This window comes from Sardina pilchardus, chromosome 19 (assembly GCF_963854185.1).
Source record: "Sardina pilchardus chromosome 19, fSarPil1.1, whole genome shotgun sequence".
In the NCBI taxonomy this organism is placed as follows: domain Eukaryota; kingdom Metazoa; phylum Chordata; class Actinopteri; order Clupeiformes; family Clupeidae; genus Sardina; species Sardina pilchardus.
The window spans coordinates 27,078,085-27,099,461 of NC_085012.1; the positions used below are offsets into that span (position 1 = coordinate 27,078,085).

General features: G+C 45.0%; 1 protein-coding gene across 2 annotated transcripts in view; it reads right to left on the reverse strand.

The window, feature by feature from the left end:
• The window catches only part of col15a1a (collagen, type XV, alpha 1a), a 93,933-nt gene extending 74,190 nt beyond the window's left edge, over positions 1-19,743 (reverse strand). For both annotated transcript variants that reach the window (XM_062521294.1, XM_062521293.1), the window contains exons 1-2: positions 19,495-19,743; positions 19,324-19,388 (exon numbers count right to left, since the gene is read on the reverse strand). In XM_062521294.1, coding sequence (XP_062377278.1) covers positions 19,324-19,388; positions 19,495-19,505 — 76 coding nt within the window. In that variant the 5' untranslated portion in view covers positions 19,506-19,743. The remainder of the gene's footprint in view (positions 1-19,323; positions 19,389-19,494) is intronic.
• Between the last annotated feature and the right edge of the window lie 1,634 nt (positions 19,744-21,377).

Below are 21,377 nucleotides of genomic sequence, written 5' to 3' on the forward strand. Positions count from 1 at the left end.
GTACCCCCAAAATACCCTCAGAGCAGCAGTACTTGTCTTTTATACACATTCGTATTACTAAACTAAATATATTTGGAATTTGGCCGCTGTAGGCCACCATACATGGCAGACCCCAGAGAAGCGGTTGTGAGATCGGAGAATACAAGTGGGAGCCAAATCACCACACCAAACCTGCAAAAGCTTGTATTTGTTGAAATCAAAACTCTGCTTATTTTATGAAACCTCAAGTATGCAATAAATCCATGTTGGAAGGCAGCATGCCTTTACAAGGATGGAGAGACTTTAAAAGAGAGAGAGAGAGAGAGACAGAGAGAGAGAGATAGAGAGAAGGTGAAATGGAAAAGAATGTTAAGTTCAGCACAGTGGAAAATGAAACTCGTCTACATCTGTCAAACACTTTGTCTTCACTACGTCTCAGCGACGTCTGAAGCTGAAAGGGAGGCTGATTAGAATGGGAAGCTGCTGTTAAGCATGTACATGTGATGGCAGTGTGTATGTGTGTGTGTGTGTGTGTGAGTATGCAACTATGCACGTGTGTGTGCATATATGTGTGTGTGTGTGTGTGTGTGTGTGTGTGTGTGTGCATGCATATGTGTGTGTGTGTGTGTGTGTGTGTGTGTGTGTGTGTGTGTGTGTGAGTGTGCATGTGTGTATGTGTGTGTGCATGTGTGTGCGTGTGTGTGTGTGATCTTTAGATGCAGTGTCTTGATCTTTAGATGCAGTGATGATGATTGTATGTGCGTGTGTATGTTCGCGTGTGTGTGTGTGTGTCTCGGGGGAGACGGCGGGCGGGCGGGCGGGCGGGCGGTCTCTGGGGCCTCCACCTGTGTTTGAGCAGCTGGGGAGGCTCTCGGTCAGAACAAAGTGTCAGGGGAAAGTAGCCTTGATAAATACGCCCGTCCGCCTTGCCAGCTTGCCTTCAAAATGTAGCCGTCAGCTTAGGCTCCTTGATGTGCGAGCGGGAGAGCTGGCGTGCTGATGTGACAGGCAAATGAGGATTATTTCCCCTCCTGTTTGAAGCCCGTCCTGCCGGAGCAAACTGATCCATGGTGGGAGCCACTGAAGCACAGCTAAATGGCCGTCACTGGGAGACCCTTTAGTGCTGTGTACATACATTACCTCACTCGTGTGGACTGACAAGTCAGAAACGTATACAACATTTGCATCAGCGTTTGATCTATAAGGATATAGGGACAGGTAGGTATAGCTATGATACATGGCACATACTGACTGTCTATATAGACAGCATTAAGTCTTCCGCTTTCTGTAGATAGACGTGTTGGTATTTATACCATATACAGTAAATACCATAGGAGAGGAGGCTGTTATATAGACAGATGGGGAAAAAGAGAAGGGAGGGGACAAGGGAGAGAGGGAGTCAGAGAGAGATGGAGAGAAGGAGAGGAGGACTGAACTGGCTGCCCTCATAAGAGGTCAACGTTTAGTTCCTCAAGGGGACCCGTAACTCATTCAAATGAGTTCCTCAGAGATTGGCAGAGTAGCTCCACAGCAATAGTGAGTTACCCCTGGGTGGAAATGATCTCTCCCAAAGACATTTTCAGCTTTTCTTCCCCCTCTCATCGGGGCACATGAAGGTTTCCTGGACTTCAAGCTCCAGAGCTTGGTCTCGCTCTCCTTTTCACTCCCTCTCTCCCTCCCTCTCTCCTCCTCCTTCATAAAGGCGGATATCCCACTGCAGAAATGAAAACTGTTCCCGGGGGTCTGTGAGTAATGCAGCGTCCTTTAGCGCAGAGCGATACCATCTGTCCTGACTTTTCCGAGGCAGCTCGCTGTTTGCTGAGTTTTGGGGAAACACTTGCACACAGCCTCCTTCCTCCACCCCCTCCCGTTCCTATGCCATCCCTACAGATGGTTTACCCAGGCATGGCTGCTGCTGATGGGGCAATAAGGATACTGCTGGGACAACAGACATGCAACAAGGTTATGGCTGCTCAGGAAACACTGTATGCAGCAGGTTGCTTAATGTCGATTGACCCTCTGCTCTCTCCCACACACTTCCCAGACACTCCCCTCACAGACATGGGCTTTCAATGTTCGATGAAATGTAAAATTGAGGCTACTCATCAAGTCTGGAGTGTTCCAAAAAGCCTCCTGTTTCCAGCCTCTGAAAAGAGGCCACATCCAGAGCCATTACAGTTTCCCTTTACATTATGCTGTTGTCAGCATTTATTTATATAAATGACACATTATAATCTCAATGTCAACTCTATGAGTTGCTGTTTTTCATTGCTAGACTGTGCTGTATTGTGCTCCTCGATGTCCTCAACGAGCGATTCAGTCCAGGAAAAGTATGCTGAAAATTGGCCAGCATCTCCGCCTCTCTCTCTCTCTCTTTTCCACTCACTCTTTCTTTCTCCCTCATTTCATTTTTCTCTCCAGGTGCACAATGCTCAGACTCAGACAAGGTGAAAGCCATGCAAATCATCTGCCAACAGGTCAATTACATTGGCATGCCCGTCGCTGAGCTGTGAGCCGGGGTTAAGCTTGGCGCAAGAACGTGTCCACGCAAACACTGCCGCTCAGGACTGCCAGAGGACAAGGCATGCAGCAGGCATCCCATGAAATCGGGCACACCTGCGGACAAGCTGTACTCTCGCCCATATAGGCTTGGCATTGAACGGCCAATTAGGGTGCTGTAATATGGTATATTTTGATGATGGACACTTGCTTAGCCAGAGGGGTCCAGGTATGTAGACTCTGGGCTCGAATCTTAAGCCATCCAATTTTCCATAAGGAAAGACTGGGAGGGATTTGTGGAGTGCACGCAGGAGATCTAGGCCTAAGGCTGAATAACAAACATGACCAATGCAAATGTTTGTTCAGGCTTACTGAGAGTTGTCAGAGGTGGTAATGAAGCTGTCTATTTATTGGGCTGTAAATTGCATCGTAAATCATTAATACCATTGTATTACTACAAAGGAATTTCTTCATATGTTCAACATCATCTACCAATAACGAGCAAGGTATGTTTCAAATCTAAACCACTGCAAGACCTGAAACATCTGTTGTCACTTTATGCTATGTGTGTGTATGGGAGGATGATGATGTGCAATATCCCTCTCTCTATTGCTCTTTGACACATATAATCATACACTCCGGTATCTAAGCTTTTCTCGTTCTTAACAGTAGAACACCCTGATGACTTATACCTCTAATAGCTGAGAGGATGGAAGGTACAGTTTCTGTGGCTACATAAGGAAGGTCGCCCTTGTTGCTTGATGCCCTTGAAGTCTGTCCTTGTGAAGTCTGTTTCCCATCTGTGAGGCTCTGCCACTTGTCTGTCTTACAGCAACCCATGAGGCTCACTTTTCCATCCTCGTGAGAGTGTGTGGCCAATCTCCTTTTGTTTGCAGCGACTGGGGCAGATGGCAGACATTGCTTACATTTCTGCTTGGTGTTACTACTACCCCGGGGGGTGTGAGAGAAGCACATCTTACACGCAGGTGTAGAGCCACCTTCCCACCAGGCAGTCAGAGTGTGTGCTCATGACTAACGGCAAACAACGGCTGCCATTTCAGCATCAAGCGGGCGCTACACATTAGTGGCACTGACATAAGGGTGTGTGAAGTCTTGCTTGTGTGTTTTAATGTATAGGAGCACTTAATGGGAGTCTCTTAACACTTGTACGGGAGTCTCTTAAGTATCTCGACAGCATTACAGGCTCATCCATTCATTAATGTCAAGCTACTGTGCATGTGCTCATATCCCTTCAATAGAAAAAAAAATAGTGGGCAAGAGAAGATAGATTGATCAGCTAAAACATAGTAAACAGAGAGTAAACCTCCACAGATGTTTCACTGAGAGAGTCTTTCAGCGTTCACAGTCCAAAAATATAATCTTACTGTATATCATTCTTCTTGTTGAAGTCATTCCTTGTCACTGCTAGTGGGGTTGTAGCAGTGGCTTTAGTCTAGCGCCACAGCATATCAAAGTCAGACATGACATCAGTATTCAATTCCCTTCATGGGAATTGAACCTATGACCCTCTGGTGTTACTGCAGAGAGCCCTCCTGAGGCCTATCAGCATCTCCTTGAGATACACGTTGAGATGTTTGTATTAGAGCGAGATTAGATATCTGGCACAGTTCTCCTCCTCCTCCTCCTCCTCCTCCTTACGCTGTAAAACAAGGGCAGCTATTCACATCAAAGAGAGATTAGACGGCCTCTGAAGGCCTGGCACACTTTACCTCATGCTCTCAAACCCCAGTGACAACAGCTCTTACAAGCACAGCAGCTGACCGGCCATGTAAGCGGCCCACCCACACGAACCTCATTCCGGCGTGCTCGGAATGTTTCCAGCCGTGTGTTACACAGGTGACATAATCTTGACCTTCGACACCGACACTTCGCAGTCTTACAGCTCGGCTCACGAGCTACTGTGAAACTCAGCAGACGAGGCGTCTGGAAGCTGATTTCCCAGCCAGACAGGCCGGCGAAAGGCCCAGGAGCCCGGGAGGTGGTGGCTAGCCGCTAGAAATGGAGACGACCAACTCCTGTGACTCTTTGATCCTGAACTTTGCGTTTCGTGTTTTTTTGGGACTTCCGTGCAACTTCCAGTTTGGGTGAAAAAAACATTTCCTCCCTAAAATAGCCTACCTGAGGAGAGGAATGACAGCTTTATGAAGAGTGGCTCTAGATTTACACAGTAGGCTACATAGCACAACAAAGAGAACATTGCCTGGCTAACCTCAACTGTGAAGTATTAAGCAATGGTCTTTGAGATAGATTGCTAAAAATGCAGCATGCTACAGGTTGACAAACAGCATTTCTGAAGAGAGCCTTCTTATGTTACAAAGAACAAGCTCCCACATTCCTTACAGCGCTTCTGCAAAAGCCTGATGTTCTCCATGCTGAGGTGAAGGTCAAGCTCAAGTTAAGGTTTGCTGTGACTGAGCCCATAAGTCAAAGCCATACACACGTGATCAACCTAATACAGGCCAATCCACACAGAAGATCCTTCAGCTTTCCTCTTATTTATCTGTCTGTTCTGTTTGCGTGCACTCCTGTCCACCCCTCTGGCCTATTTCTGTCTCTCTCTCTTCCCTCCTTCCCTCCTTCCCTCCCTCCCTCCATCTCTGCTCTTCCTCTCACCCCTGCCTCTCACACCTCGCTCGTGGCTTTGCTTTGGAGGTGCACCCCGTGGAGGTAAACAATAACTACTCTGTAAAGGTCAGAGGTCAACCAGCAGATGAGAGCAGCCTCCTGTTTCCAGCACTTTCCGCGAGTGGACACACTTGACCCTCGTTCCCTTCCCCTTGCCGGCCTCGTGACTTATCAGAGGAAATGGACCATCCAATTTCCTCTTCTGTTCCAGCACAGACCCTCAACTACTGTTTAAGTAAGCGGAGCAGCCATGACGGTGTCAGTGCCTCTCTCTCCAGTGGCCCCTTTCTCTCCTCATTACCCAGAAAGCAGAGCCCATTACCTCATCATGAGGACATGCCACGCATTCAACCCATATGCTCTGTAGGCTTTGTTATGCGCAAGTGAAAACAATCAGCCTTATGGAGAACGTTCACAGAAGTTCAGAGCTCTTCTACTGCCATCAAAAACACGACCCCTGACAAAGACAAAGAGAGAGAGTGAGAGAGCGAGAGAGAGAGAGCGAGAGAGAGAGAGAGAGAGAGAGAGAGAGAGTGACAGAGAGAGAGAGAGAGAGAGAGATAACAAAGCACTGGGTGACGTGTGAAAACTACTTCATCTCCGGTGTAGGGCCTTCTGGAGCACTAACAATAGAGTTTTGATCTGGAAACACAGACAGCCAAATTCATTCCATCAATACAACTGCCAAAGTATATGGACAACTGGAGTTCACGTATGGATTTGATGTCGAGGGGTAACTCAGACAACATGCTCCGAGTATTGCATAATCAGGGACACACAACTGACACACACACACACACACACACACACACACTCTCTCTCTCTCTCTCTCTCTCTCTCTCTCTCTCTCTCTCTCTCTCTCTCTCTCTCTCTCTCACACACACACACACACACACACACACTACTTCCACTTTCTCAGACGTGTCACAGTTGAAATATACAAACACTTAGAATTTTAGCACAAACAAAGCCCTACTGAATTTGGCCTCCCTATTGGCAAACTGTCCTACTGAAGTAAAGTACGCTTGATCAATCACTCACATCTGCCTTTAATTGATGTCTTGTGCCTGTTTCTCTGAGGCCAAGTCTGACGGCGGGGCAACATGGCTCTTTGGGGGCAATCAGTATTTACAAGCACAGTTCCTCTGAGAGCTGGGCTGAAAATCTGCTCTGAAAGGCACAGGGGGAAGCCAAAACAGATGCCTCTTTTCAGTCGATCCCCAAGCATCCCATCCTGTCACAACATGCGCTCTCTGCTCAAAATATTTACCATGAGGAACGCACTTTTCAGGAGTTCACGCTCAATACATTCAGTGATAAGGTTTCGCAGCAGGCCCGTGCGGCCGACGGGATCTCGGCGGGGAGCAGCAGGTAATCGGAGCTCTGGATAGTCTTCCTGGCGGAGCCCCCTGCCAAGATGTGAGCCCGGTGACAACACATGCCAGGCACAGCTCCGTCCATGCCGCGATCTCCAGGCCCAACAGAGACAGGGGGCCCTTCTTCCCCTGGTCTGAATCAGCGATCTGCTCTTGATTAAGCAGCTTCCCTAGGCCTGACTCAGCAGCGCTCTGCTGTTGATTGAGCAGCCTGGTTAAACCTGGGGTAGGAGAAAGGAGGGGGGGTGGTATCTTGGAGCTAAGTTCTGTGGTTTTGGCCCGCTGGGGCAGTTTGGCTACTGCTGTTTCTCCCTACATTTCCTGAGCCAGTATCTCTCTGTCTGCTTCCATTTCTTCTGGTGCAGGGGCTGGGAGGTTGTAGAGATACAGCCACTAAGGTAATAGAGGTGAGTGGTTTACGGTGCACTGACTGGTTGTTGAAAGCCTTGTTGAAAGAAGGGGTTTGAGTCTGGGCTAAGCATCCAGCCATCAGAGAAGCAAGAGGGGGAGTGTTTATCCAAGAGAACTTTTATGGACAGGTTTGATATAGGCTCACTGATGAGGCTGCAGTGGAAAGTATGTGATCTGAGATGCCGTGTCTATCAGTATTTATGTACACATGATAGCCAGCATAATTCCTGCAAAAATAGACACACAGTAGCCTATGTCCATGCATGAGCTGGAAGAATTACAATTTTCCTGTCCACAAAATATTCAATAACCACAACAAAAATATCTTTCTTGAAGATTCGGTGGATCTGAACCAAAGTGCAGCTCTTTGAATAAAACAAAAAATCAGACACAAACAGTTCAATCTGGCTTGAAGTTGTGTTTTAAATTTGGCCACAGACAGACAGTTTCAGCTTGGTCTCAATCCAAAGCACAGCTCCTCTCTCCCTTAAATCATCACTGCGGCCTTGACAACAGGAACTGAGATACACACGCATGCGGAGATGTTTTACATCCAGTCCAACCATAGGGATTCACTGCTTCTGAAGAGCTTCCAAGATCGCAGATACTGCATCGTAATCAGCTTTCCAACGGTGTCTTTTTACGGCCATGCTGCTCTCCACGCAAATTTGTGCTTTTATATTTATACTGCGCTTAAAGATAAATCTTTTGAATCCCAAAGCACGTCTACTCTAAAGTTAACTACGCAATAAAACCTGACACAAAAATTAAATTATTTAGCAATGCCATAATATCCTCAAGATCAAACACTGAGCTGTCTGACTGGGCCTCCTATTTCCAGCCCCTTCAACCATAACAAGGTTTTCTTGACAAATACATTAACATTTGATGGCAATAACTTATCCATGACTGTGAAGTGCCAAGCTATTGAGAAGAGAGAGTGAGAAAGCAACAGAGAAAGAGAGAAAGAAGGAAAGGGAGGTCTGAGTTTGGCATGAGGCGAACACAGCATCACCCTTCGGCCTAGAGGAGGAAACCTTCAAAATGCACTTTATTTGCACACTTGTACACCGGCCACAGCTAACACCTCGACTCCAGCAGAGTCCATGGCCTGTAAAGCGCTGGGACCATCTCCCACACAGTGGATATTGATGTGCTGGCCCACACATAGCGGAGCCATTGTTTTGTAATACACGCACGAGGTGCTATGGGCTCTCCAGAAGAGGCCCCAGACCATGGATTAAAGTGAAAAAAACTCATCTGACTGAAAAAATTTTGTCCAAAAAAAAAAAAAAATTGACACACGCAAGTGAGGCAAATCAAAGGGCCTTAGCGTAGACCTACATAAAATAGGGCCATACAGACTAATTGTACCCTCCGTTTACAAGTAACACATTTTAAAGTAGGCCTAGCTATTCAATACTGCACACTGTTGCTTATTAAGAGTGCTCCGAGGGCCGGCCATAGCCCGTTGGCCAAATAGGGGGTTGGGGGTGTCACTGTCGGGGGTGTCACTGTCACCCCCGAGAAAATTTATTAAATACTGTTATGTAAATGCATAAATTCTGTGCACTTTCAGTCAGAGATTAGGGCCAGCATTATGCCTAAAATGCATGTATGTCTCCAAAACATTGAAAACAATTAAAACTCACAGCCATTGGTTAACCGTCAGATAGGCCTCTGTTATTGAGGATTTGGAATAATTGATTTGAAATGTAATATGCTAAAGAATTCTGATGTTTTCTGATGTCAGGATATAATTTGGTGTAACTTTACTTAGTGTGATTAGGTGACATGTTGTTTAATTAAGGTGCATGTCACTTTAAGACGTTTTAGTTGTTGGGTAAGAACGTGATGCACGGCAGAAATGTTAGGAGTTCCACGGTATTTCTGACCGTGTTGGTCGTGTCAATTGTATGAGAACTGTGCTGTTTGTTACAATAAACATTCAAGAATATTAACTGGAAGACAAGAGGTTTTTAAAAGAACACGCGTCAGTCATAGGACTCCTATTATATTTCGTTTATTGGAAACGGACCTACGACTTTCTCTTTGAAGACAAATTAGGCAAACTGTATAGACATAGCCTAAGCTACTGGATCCTTTTGAATTGTATAAATTAACCTTGTTACCTTATTATAATTATTTTTAGAGAAATTAGCAGTTAAACTAAACAGTAGGATAGCCTAATAGTGGCGTGGCGCAGACACACCTTTCCGTTGTCTGTCTCTGCGTTTCGGGCGCACCCGACTCTATTAATAATGACCGAAAGTAGGCTATATCCATGTTCTTTTTCACTATTCATCTTTAAGCTCCCCAACACTGCCGACCTCTAAGTAGTCTAATTTGATGAGATCGGGGAACTAGCGAGTGCGGACAAGAAGTCATCGCAAACAACGCAGAACTTTACGCAGTTAGTGCGTGGATGTCCTGAAGCTATTCTATAGCTTACTATTACAACTGGCGAAACTACTGTTTATTTTCATTTTACGTTTAAGAAGAATAATTAGCCCAAATCATAGTCTAATTAAACCGAAAAAACGACAGCTTTCCTGAACTTCTGCAAAGCTTGTTTAACCTACAAAAGCCTAATAGGCTATGTTAAGCATGCGGCTCCAAAGTAGGCTATAAATCAAGACTGTTCTTTCATCTGTTTCAATTGGCCTTTCTCTCGTTTATTATTGTATCATTATGATGACGATGATGATATTATTAGTAGTAGCAGCCTAATAGTGGCAGTAGCCTAATGTTCATCAACGCAGTTGCACGAACGCATTTATGTATTTATTTTGCGCAGATTTTAACATAGGCTAAAACACAGGCCTATCACAAAGCAGGGTTCGAGGTTCAACAAGAGGTGTAACCATCACTGCAGCTTGCAAGGGAGATCGCGCAGCGCCCTCCCCCCCCCCCCACCCCCACCAATATTTTCTCCCTGTATCTGCATCAATCTCATGATTGACCTCTAGCGCCTCCGTTTGACGGAAATCCGTCATATGACGGAAAACTTTAATCCATGCCCCAGACACATGGCGCAGTGCATTTGTTGGCCGAGGATCATCTTTAGCTCGAGCGGTAGGAGCGATAATAATCAGCCTTTACTACCTCGGTGAGATATAGCTCTGGGGTGCGTTTCCCGAAAGCATCGTAAGCCTACGATGATCGTAAAGTCCCTCTTACGACCGTCTTAAGATTTGCCGACTGTTTCCCGAAACCATCGTAGCTTAAGAGCATCGTGAAAACACTCGTAGATCTACGAGTGATCCAGAGTTCTCGTTACTGCCTAAGAGCGTCGTAACGCTATGCCTCAGTGGAGTCACCAGCAGGATATGCAGGGGGATTACAACTAAGAATACAATGATCCAACTTATGTTACCATTCTTTATTGTAAATTTACTTGTGATGATTCAGATTTTAGCGTGCAAAATAGCATTCATTCAATGGACATAATGCTATTAAAACCGGACAAGAATAGCCTACAAGTTATGAAAGGAGAAGTTGCCAGAAAAGTTTGCCATTATCTTTTTGTGTAGCCTTTTTTTTTATTTTTTTATTAGGCTTATGAGGTAAAAGCAGAGAAAGGAATATGTGACAATAGTCTGTTCTGCGTCAAAATCTAAGCCTATAGGCTATGTTATTTAAGCCTACACATTTCCTAATTTTCTTATCAACCTCTTTATTCAAACGTCTGCTTAAGTGACACGAAACATTATTGCACAGGCAGCACACCGTGCTCTCACAAGTAGGTTAGCAAAGCACTCGCATAAACAATGTAGGAGTAAGGTAGCCGAAGCCTAATATACATATCTTTCAACAAACATAAAAACGGGGCAACAATCTAATGTTAAATAATACAAAAGTATGTATGCGTGTGGTACATGGCCTATGCTAATTGGAATGCTTACATGCAGATGTCAAAGGTTTTCTATTTTCGTATTGATGTTAATTAATGTATAGATCCGAAGTTCAGACGGTGGCTTAGCTAAGACGTGCAGTCACCTGACATCACCATCAAATTAGGGGATATTTCAGAACTTTTATCGTGGACAGCTCCCTTAAGAGCATCGTAAGAGCAGTGCACGCGCGTTCACGCTACGAGCATGTTCGGGAAACAGTCGGCAAATCCTAACGATCGATCTTAAGATGAATCGTAGAAAACCCTCGTAAGAGTGTCTATCCATCGTTATCGGGAAACGCACCCCTGGAGGCCTTAGTGGCTGCCGAGGGGGCTCCTGCCTGTGCTTCAGTGGCTAATCAGTGTGCTTGCGGCGCCGTTTCTGACTGGGCAATCGCCAGCTCAGGGCTTCGCGTGAGCTACATGCGCGGCATTACGCGCTAATAGGCGATTCTGCAGAACCAGCAGCCAGGCACTGTAATTGTAACCCAAACAGGAGGAAGTTTCACCATTAACTTTTAACAGCTTAATCAGGAGGAGTGGGAAACAGGGATTACCAGCTGAAACAATCTGTTTGGCCTGGCAGAGCGGAGTAAATAAGCAGCGTAATGAAAGAGGGGAAGAGAGGAGAGACGAGCGAAAGAGTAGACCCAAAAGAGGCTCTCTACCGTGCCCCGGACAGCGCTGTCCAATTTCCAAGAGAGAGAGAGAGGAGGGGAAAGACCAATCCGCATGAGAGAATAATAAACTTTTACAGTTATCATCCGTTGTGCTATTTTTTTTACCACATGCGATTTCTTTGCGGCTATAAACAAAAAGTGTGCAGAAAGAGAGCAAAACTCATGATAAATGCTGGTAGATCTTCTAATTGCAGTGACCTTCAGTGTTAGACACTTGAGCTGCACAGCTGAATGGAGCACTGTAAACACACTGTAAGCTACAGTCACATCTTCCACACTGGGCAGGCGGGGCAGAGGCGCTTTTGGCTTGGCCTCTGGACATCAGTGTATCTCAGCACACAGACCTCCTTTCTTCTTCTACTCCTTATTCTTCTGCTTTTTCTACTATACAGTGCACATATGCTCTCACACACACATACACACGTGCGTGCGCACACACACACACACACACACACACATACACACACACTAACACAGACGTCACACCATCCCCATCCTCACCCCCATCTGTGGGACATTTTCATAGATGTGCTGTGGTCTCTACACTGGGCAGATAACTGTCCAATAAAAGCATGACCCGTGGTGACTCAGAGATGCAGAGCAGGTAGACTGTTTACCGGGAAGAGCTAAGTGCTAAGGCCCCGTGCTGTGCAATAGAACTGCATATACAGCACTTACTGCAACTTTTATCAGCTGTTAAGCTAGTTGTTTTTCCATGTGGTAGTGCAGTAAACGCTTCACCACAAAGGTACTGTACAACCTGTTTACTACACTTTAAATAAGAGGGCACGCTCGGAGAACACGGCAGCTTTTCCAGGTGCTGAGAACATAGAAGCAACACAACACAACACACACACACACACACACACACACACACACACACACACACACACACACACACACACACACATATATACACACATATACACACACACACACACACACACACACACACACACACACACACACACACACACACACACACACACACACAGACACACACACGCACGCACACACACACACATATAGCCTACAGACAGACAGTGAGAGAGAAACAAACACACACACACACACCAACACACACACACAGTCTCTCTCTCTGCGAAATCAATCCGTTAACACTGACTGCTCTCTCTATCATTACAGCACAGATAGAGAGATGAGCCCCTCTGGTTCATCTCAGCTTGACAGAGGGGAAAATCCAGCTGCTCACAGCTCTCTACCTAAACTTCAATCACATGCCTATCCAAGCAGGAAGCCTCTCGGCTCCATTTCCTGCCTAGCTCCATGCTAACCGATACCCTCTCACCCAGCACAACATACTGACTCAGACCTGTCAATCATGGAGAAATCCAATCATATGCTGTTATTCTACCAGCACTTAGATGATATATCATCTAAAATGATATGGCTACAATGACAAATACAATGTGGCATGATATGATTAGAGTGGCAGCTCATGGTCTCCACTAAATGACTAAGCTGTTGACAGATCCTGTAGCTGTGATTTGCACACTTTTATAGCAGTATACACTTGACTTGATTTGCACTTCATGCTGGATGAGGGCAATAGCAAAAGCTCAAGTCACTCCTGTTTGAAAGGTCCAGCCTTTCCATTCCAAACCTTTGATTGGTTTGATGATAGACATTTGTGAAAAAAGTGGTGCTTGGTGCACAAATAAAAGCTCTCTGAGAGAAGTGGTCTTAAACTCTGACATTTTTTGGCATCACTATCACAACATGGAGAGTCACCGCTAATGACAACACATCAAGTCTGACAGGCCCCTGAGATGGTCCTCTTTGTTTGACGTTCATACAAACAGATTAATACCACATTCTGAACTCTCAGCAGTAAAATGCACTGACCTCAACCATCTCCCTGCTTATACAACAACAAGATCCATCATTCAGCTCGATGAGTCAGAGCTCGTCAAAATCTGTCTAGAACAACTGTTACAAATAAAGCTATTAAAACATACATCAAGTAGCGTATGACTCAGAGTGCATTTAAAAAAGACACTTCTCTATTTGCAGAGAACAGCGGAGATCCGTCACAATAAAACATACGATCGAAATATGCAGAGTCGCGCCATGGCGTCTGCCCAAACAGCTGTGTTGTGTCACCAGGCCAGGGGGTCTCCCAAAACTCACTTCCTGTTTTTATTCCAGTCATCACAATCACCCCTATTATTATCACCATCATCATCATCATCATCATCATCATCATCATCATCATCATTATTCCATAGCACTCTTTAACCTCAGCAGCCCCCCCCAGCACCACTTGTGAAAACATCACACTTCAGGGGCTCGTCCTGGCGTTTATGTTTGGACATTCCTATTGCGAGAGCACAACAGGAGAGGGGAGAGGAGGCGTAGACTACAAACGCTCCGTGTTACTGTCCAACTGCTTTATAAGGACTCAGGAGGCTCTCCGAGCCAAACATCCCTCCGTCCCTGGGTTGGGGCAATGCTTTAAATACATGACCCAATTAAAGCAGCACGTTGGAGACGCACAGACATACACACTCACTAACGCGCACACACACACACACACACACCCCACACACACGCTGTTCCTCTGCCGGACAGGAAACAAACTATTTCAGGGAAATATGGTGTCCATTATGTACAAAAGAGCATTCTATTAAAAAAATGTTTCATGCCATGTGTTGCTGACAGGCTAAAGGCAGTCACTGGCACTAACATGACGCTTGCGAAACTCCACAGCTGGACAGATGTCCCCCACTTCTCCACTGCACTGGGGGCCTTCAGCCAACTCTCACAGACTCTTGTGACTCTTGCAAACATTTTGTTGATCGTTGTTGGTATTTGTGGGTGCCCGCATCAAGGGTTAGTGTTATGTTTGGTTATGTTGCTGGGGCCATATCATAAACAGCCACAGCAACGAAGAGGACTGAGTGAAGAACTGTTGGTATTTGTGGGTGCCCGCATCAAGGGCTTGTGTATTGTTGCTGATCAGATCATAAACGGCCACAGCAACAAGGAGGAATGACCAAAGGATTTGTCGGTATTTGTTGGTAGAGAACCAATCATTAGTTTTTGATGGTAAATACAGTAGGCTTTGTTGTAGTTTGCCCACTATGGGAAATTCCTTACAGTGCTAGCAATTTAGCACCTGTCATGAGTACAATCTGAAATTGCACAAGATATTCAGGTGATAGATGACAGATAAAATGATCGATAAGATGTTCATATAAGATTATTTATTTTATTTTAAAGTGTCTAAGGCAATTTTTTTGCTCTTGATATATTGAAATATACCTGAGATGCAACAATAAACTCAAAACTTGAAAACTTGAAACTTAAGACTTCTTGTGCAGGTTCCTCATCAGTCCCTTCTGGCCTTAGTATACAACCTTGCCTTAAAAGGCGTCAAGCTCAAAGTCATTCATTTGGGGGGTGATAATGATTGATACTTTTATACAGTGGTTGTAAGAGCCTGAATGTTTTAGACATGCCTGACCTTTGAAACCACGGCAGCAAAGATGATGGAAAAGGAGCAAGTCAATAAAAGTGAAGTCTTCATAAGTAAATCAGAGATGATGATTGGAGAGTACTTCATCTCTGAGCACTCTTTTTCAATGTCTCTGTGTCTTAATGGGATCTGTCTATTACTGTACACAGAGGAGACTGCAAGCAGGTCAAATGGGTTCACTTTCCAGTCTCTCTCTCTCTCTCTCTCTCTCTCTCTCTCAGGCTCTGTGACCAGCAGTAATCTGTGCGTCTGAGAGGCTCTGAAAGGCCCACCTCACCCAAGTTCCTGCCAAGTATGACCACTCGCTCTCCCTCTAGTAGAGGGGGAAAACAGACTAAGATTACTGGTCAACGGGCCGTCAAGATTTCCTGCTGGAAACCGTTTTCCCTTTCACCGTGGCAACGAAGTGGTATTGCACTGTATAGCCACTGGTATTGCATCATGTTCATTTATGCATGACAATTCAGCATAGTCATCAGTTTTAAGGACAAAAGAGCATGCTTTATTACATAACTCTTCACATGTTTGTCACCAATATTTATAACAATCTGAAATCTAAAAATACATTCTGGCTTGGATCAATGGAATGAACTCTATTTTCCATAAACTAATACCTCCATTTCTTCCACACACCCAGCCAGCTCAGGGCGTTTGGAGAAAATGATGCCTCGTTTCTACGGATCTTGTTTGAACACATTGAAACACTTCCCTCTGATGGATCTGCGTCCTCGGTTTAATATTTTCCAGGGACTGGACACAAATATTTTGTTGCAGGAAAAACAGACTCCCATTTTTACCGAGACCCTTTACCCTCTCCAATAAATATCTTCTTATCCCCTAGCTACAAAACTGGACCTAACAGTGGAGTACAGTATTAACCGGTGGAGTGAACAGGCTCCAAAAAGATGGTAGGCCTACAGTGTCCACTGCACTAAAAGATCATTAATGGATCCTTTGGTATGCATGTATGCAAGGATGGATGTCTGCCTGCCAGCCAGCCTGCCTATCTGTCTGTGTGACTGTCTGTCTGTGTAGGTGTGCATGTGACACATAATAGCCAGCATGGGTTTCAGCCTCCATGCAGGTACACATGCCCTCCTGTGCCTGAGGCTACAGGTGAGTCCAGTGTGGGACTAATCTTCTCCTAACACAGGTTAACCTGGCATGTGCAAGGGCCAGAGGATGTGAGCCAATCACCTGAGAGTGTGACTGGACTGGAGCTGGCTCAGAGCCCACTGTGATTGGGCACAGATCCCAACAGCTGCTATTTGGCACGGGATTTCCCTTCATATGCATCCATCCTTCCACAAACAAACCAGCCCGCAAACACAAACAATCATCAGGGCCTTGCTTCAACCTCACACTGCTCCATTTTTCTGTTTTCACAACGAGCCAGCTGATTTTACTTATTAGTTCCGGTAAGGTTCTGGTACAGTTACGGAATGGATCCGGGGAGGGGGACACAGGGTCCCACTGAGCTGATCAACAGATCCAGATGGTCAACACAGAAGTACAGAACAAAATGTCTCTCTACTGGACTCCTGAATGCTCTCAACCTGTAGCACAGGTAAGGAGCGGACACACGGTCATTACAGTCTGTGGGGGTAATATCATGCAGAGGCTCTTCTGGGAGGCTTCAATGCCCAAACTAGACTAAACTGCTTTTCCAGGCCTCTGCCTGATGTCAGCTGGCCTGGGGGGGTGGCAGTAATGGCCGGGACTAAACGCGTTGTAATTGCCATTAGATTATACTGACTTCATCGTAACAAATTTGTACCCTAAGCAATTCCATATTTCAGTGTCCAGCCAAGATCCCACTGTCCTCGTGTCAAATACTGACAAGATCATTTGATCTCCGAGCTCATGGATCGGTTAAGCCGACACGCTAAGATGAGACTGACAGTGTGGACATCCAGAAATGCCAGGGGACATAGAGCTGCATCAATGTTATTGTATCATGAAGCCCCCACAGACAGCTATGATGTTTGATCAACAGTATTCTTTATAAGTCATGACTCCAAACCACATCCAGTCTGGTAAACACCTTGTGGTACTGGAAGCGATCCTAACTCATATACAAGAGTTCAGCAGCTGCAAATGATCTTGGTTCTGAATTCACCGCATCAGTAACAAAGATAAAGATCAATTCATACTCTAGCCCTTATATATAATGTTACATGAGCTGAAATGGCTGCCAGTTTAAACCAACTACCTCTCATAAATACACCATAAACAGGGAAAGATAGCACTCTTTGGCAGCATCCAAGTGGGTGGTAATAAAGCTTGCTTTACGATCGCAAAATTACACCTCGTGTAAGCACATTTTATGACAAAATTGGTATACTTAGCAGCGTCAACACTGAACATGAACATGCCATTATGACTAATTAAGCAATGCAATGTTACAACATATGTTTATTGCACAGAGAAAAGCTTAAATAGGCACGTGGGGGATTTCATGATGCATCCTGTGCCCTTATGACGGTGAATCAGCAGCATGGGATTATGGGAATGCATGCCAGACATCCTGTGGTTTGATTGGATGCATACACCATGAAACATCACATCCCTTTCACATATGACAATCAACATGGAGCGTACAGTATTCCATGTGATCTGCTGCTTTATTCCAATGGACCTCCAACAGCTCTGGTTCTGTGTGTGGGTGGTATGCTTGAACATGTGAGACATATCCAAATGGAGGTGTTTGTTTAAACAGATAAGAGAAGCTATTACATCAATCCAAGCCCTTCTACAACACAGCCAAACCCAACCCTGATAATATCAACAAGATTCCACTAAAATCTTGCTGACAAGGAAACTGTACCATTCAATTTAGATGATGGCAGCCAACACAAAGATGTGCCGTTTCTACTGTACTGTGGTCTACTGTATGGCCTTCATGCTTCCAAAACACTTGAGCTTGAGACCTTTCCGTTCCGCAGTCTTTCTGTCTGAGAAGTGCAGGACAATCATCTGCTTCTATATAATATTTACTGAATCATAGATGGGTCATGCTGTTGCTGTGGTTTGCATGAAAATGGCAGCGATACAAAAACTGACTCTACACCGGGAAAACCCTCGGCAGGAAATACAGTATGAGAGATTTGGGAATGTAACTGCATTTTCTCCCCCTTTTCCAAAACGCCCCACAATCAGCACTCATTCGTCAAAGTTTGGTTCAGACACAACTGGCAGGAGGCCAGATCTGCGTAAAATATGCCTCGTTGCTGAGGCATTGCTTCAGTACCTCTCCAAAATATATTAAAGTTCACTGCTGAGCTTGTACAGGGCAGCCCTGCGATATGGAGAACAAGCGCTGGAATTAGTGGAGAGAGCTGGCAGAGAGCAATTACTTTACAGGGTGGAAACAAAGCTTCTTTTGTGTGTGCCATGTCATGATGCTATCTCCAGCAGAGCACTGCGTGGTCCCCAATCCTACGCCTGCTCCCTATGAAGGCAATTCTCCAGATATTTCAGCCAAGGTAGGCCATAAACACCCAAAAACCTGTCAGTCACTTCAATAATTGGCCTGGACTGAAAAGATGCCCCCCTTTGTAGTGCAATGCATAGGCACAGACCCTGTCTGACAACCTCATCCGCTGGCCAGCACACAGCCTACTAGACAGCTTTAACCAGCATGGACCCTGAGTTTCATATATCCAGTAATGAATTGAAAGTAGGCTTGTCTAAACAATGATGATAGCCATGGCTGATATCAGTCATACGTTGTTGAACTGATGAGCACGACATAAGTGAATCCAGGAGAGGACAGAATTCTCAGGTTACAACACTTAAGTGAAATGGGTGGAAGGCATAGAAAGAAAGAAAGAAAGAAAGAAAGAAGTGTTTATCTTAATCACTGTTCAGTTAGCCAATTAGCATTTTCTCTTATAGGAGCGGCAACACTGAGCAGCAGTTCCCGGGGGATGGTTTCTGAGCATCTCTGACAGAGACTACCGGCTCTTACAGAAACTTTTGTATCCTCTGCTTCAGGCTAAATAGTAAGCTATGCTCTAACACAGCTAAAATTAAGTAAGCGTAAATAGTGTCTTCAAGGTGAAAGACTTCGCATTGAATAGGAACGTCAGCTATAAAATGTGCTGCATGCATTGCATTGAAATATATCAGAGGATTTGTTGATTCGGTGGTCAAACTTTTAGTTCTCACAACTGAACGCCCTGTGATGAGGTCCAAAGCGATTGCAGCGTGCATGCACGCGAATAGACCTACTTATCCATGCAATAGTCCACCACCTACACCATCAAGTAGCCACACACGCATCGCAAGTTTTAAAAAGAAAAATCAACCATCATATCACAGCAAAAAAAACCTTACCTTCCAGGAACGCAGTCGTTGAATGGCAATTCCACAGGACGAGAGCGAGGGACCACAGGCTGACACTATTGATGAGAGAAAGTTAAAGATGCGGGATGAGAAGAACGCTCAGACTTCGCACAACGTTTCAGCAGGAAAACACTTTAAAATAAAAAGTCAAAAATAGTTTACCAGGACATCATCCTCAAAATGACGATTAAATCCTCAGGGAAGCGTGTCTTCTTATTGACACAAGTCAGCGGCGAGGAGCGATGGAGCCCCGCACTATCTCACTCACTTTCTCGTTTCGGACGCTCGCTCACCCCCTTCACTCGCTCACTCGGTCGTATTTCCCCCCGACTGCCTGCAGTTCCAAATGAGACAAAGGCAGCCTCAGTCCTCGTTGGGACTCAAACACTGAAACCTGACTCCCCGCAGCCCGTCGCTGGACCACCACTTTATCCTGCAACCCGCTCCACACGTTTATACCCCAAATTTAAATACACCCCTCCCTCCTCTCTCCAAGATTAGCGTTAAATGCACAGACCTGTAGCAGTGCATCTCCAATAAAATGGGTTTGGGTTAAATCAGTACATTTCATGGTCAAGTTAAGGAATACATTCGTGATAGGTATCCTAATGAAAAGTAGCTACTTTTAAAGAGATAAAGTCGACTTCAACTGAATTTGTAGTTCTACAACCAGTGGACAGACAGACCAATCAACTGATTAATCCTAAACTGACAGGTACATTCAGAAGCATCATTTGAAAGTTACACACACAAATTAGCCTACCTCAATAGATGGATTCATGTAATGAACACGTTTGATACATCTTGATGGGATTATAAATATGAAACCAGCTGCATAATTAGAGTAAGTAATCTTGAACATTGGATAATAATGGTGTTTATGTGCAATCATTGCCTACAGAGCTGCATGTGGCCATGCCATATGTGGTTGCCTCAGCCAGTGGAATGATATAAATGCTAAACTATCTTCAAACAGTGACTCCATCACACGAGTCTTGTCTCCATGAGCAGATAGAGGGGTGAGCTGGTGGTGATAAGCCGTGGTGAATTATTCACTCCTCAGCAAAGACACGGCGAAGTCCTCCAGGTGTTTCATCAGCCAGGCCAGACAGCCTGGGGCCAGGGAGGTCGTGAGACACACAGCCCCCAAACCCCACGCTGATAGATGCTCTGTCTCAATGTCAAAGACAAAGGCATTCTCGCCTAATGATGCAGAGTGCAGATGTAATTCAGGGATCTCTGTTTGTTTTTCCATGTCAGTGTTTCTATGAAACAGGGATGACTGTATACAGTACATAATCTAAATCTTATTTTATCTCATCAGATGAATTGAGTCATTTCATAAATTGAGTTCTATCAGCATATAAGTGTGACAGCTGCTGAGGTGCCATTAGAGATACATCTGCTGTGTCTGATTGCTTCAATAAGACAAAAGAAAGAAAGAAAGAAAGAAAGAAAGACAAAAAGAAAGAAAGAAAGAAAGAAACATTGTCCTGACATGAAGTTACTTGTGTACGTGTGCAGAAAATAGTGACCCAGTAATGGAAAACTCTTGAGCTCCTTATCATTCCCATGTACTGTAGGCCAGTGGAGAAGACTCCAGACATATCCAACTGAGTCACAAGGCAGACTCATAGGGAGTCATGTGTGGCTTTGAGTACGATCAGCACACCGGCACGCCATAATCTAAAGAAGCAGACAATTCAACTCTCCTTCACAACCAGATGTGTTCAGGCAGATGATGAAATAGGCTGCGTTGTGACATATTCTTCTTCTCTTTGGCCCATTAGGGGATTAGATGGAGAGTTACCGCTCCTCATCTCAGCACAAAGGCTTGAGTGAAGGGCCAAGCTTACAAAGAGATTTCTGACAGATTTCTAAAAAAGGTCAGCAAACACAGTCCGACGCACGGCCGTCCTCTCCAGCCGTGCCAGTAAGACGTGAAGGAGACAAGCGGTCAGTGATTTCCCTTATAAAGTTCATTACAGTAAAGTATGATTAATAAAGCTTAATACCTGAATGTCCTGAATTATGGTTTGCGATGT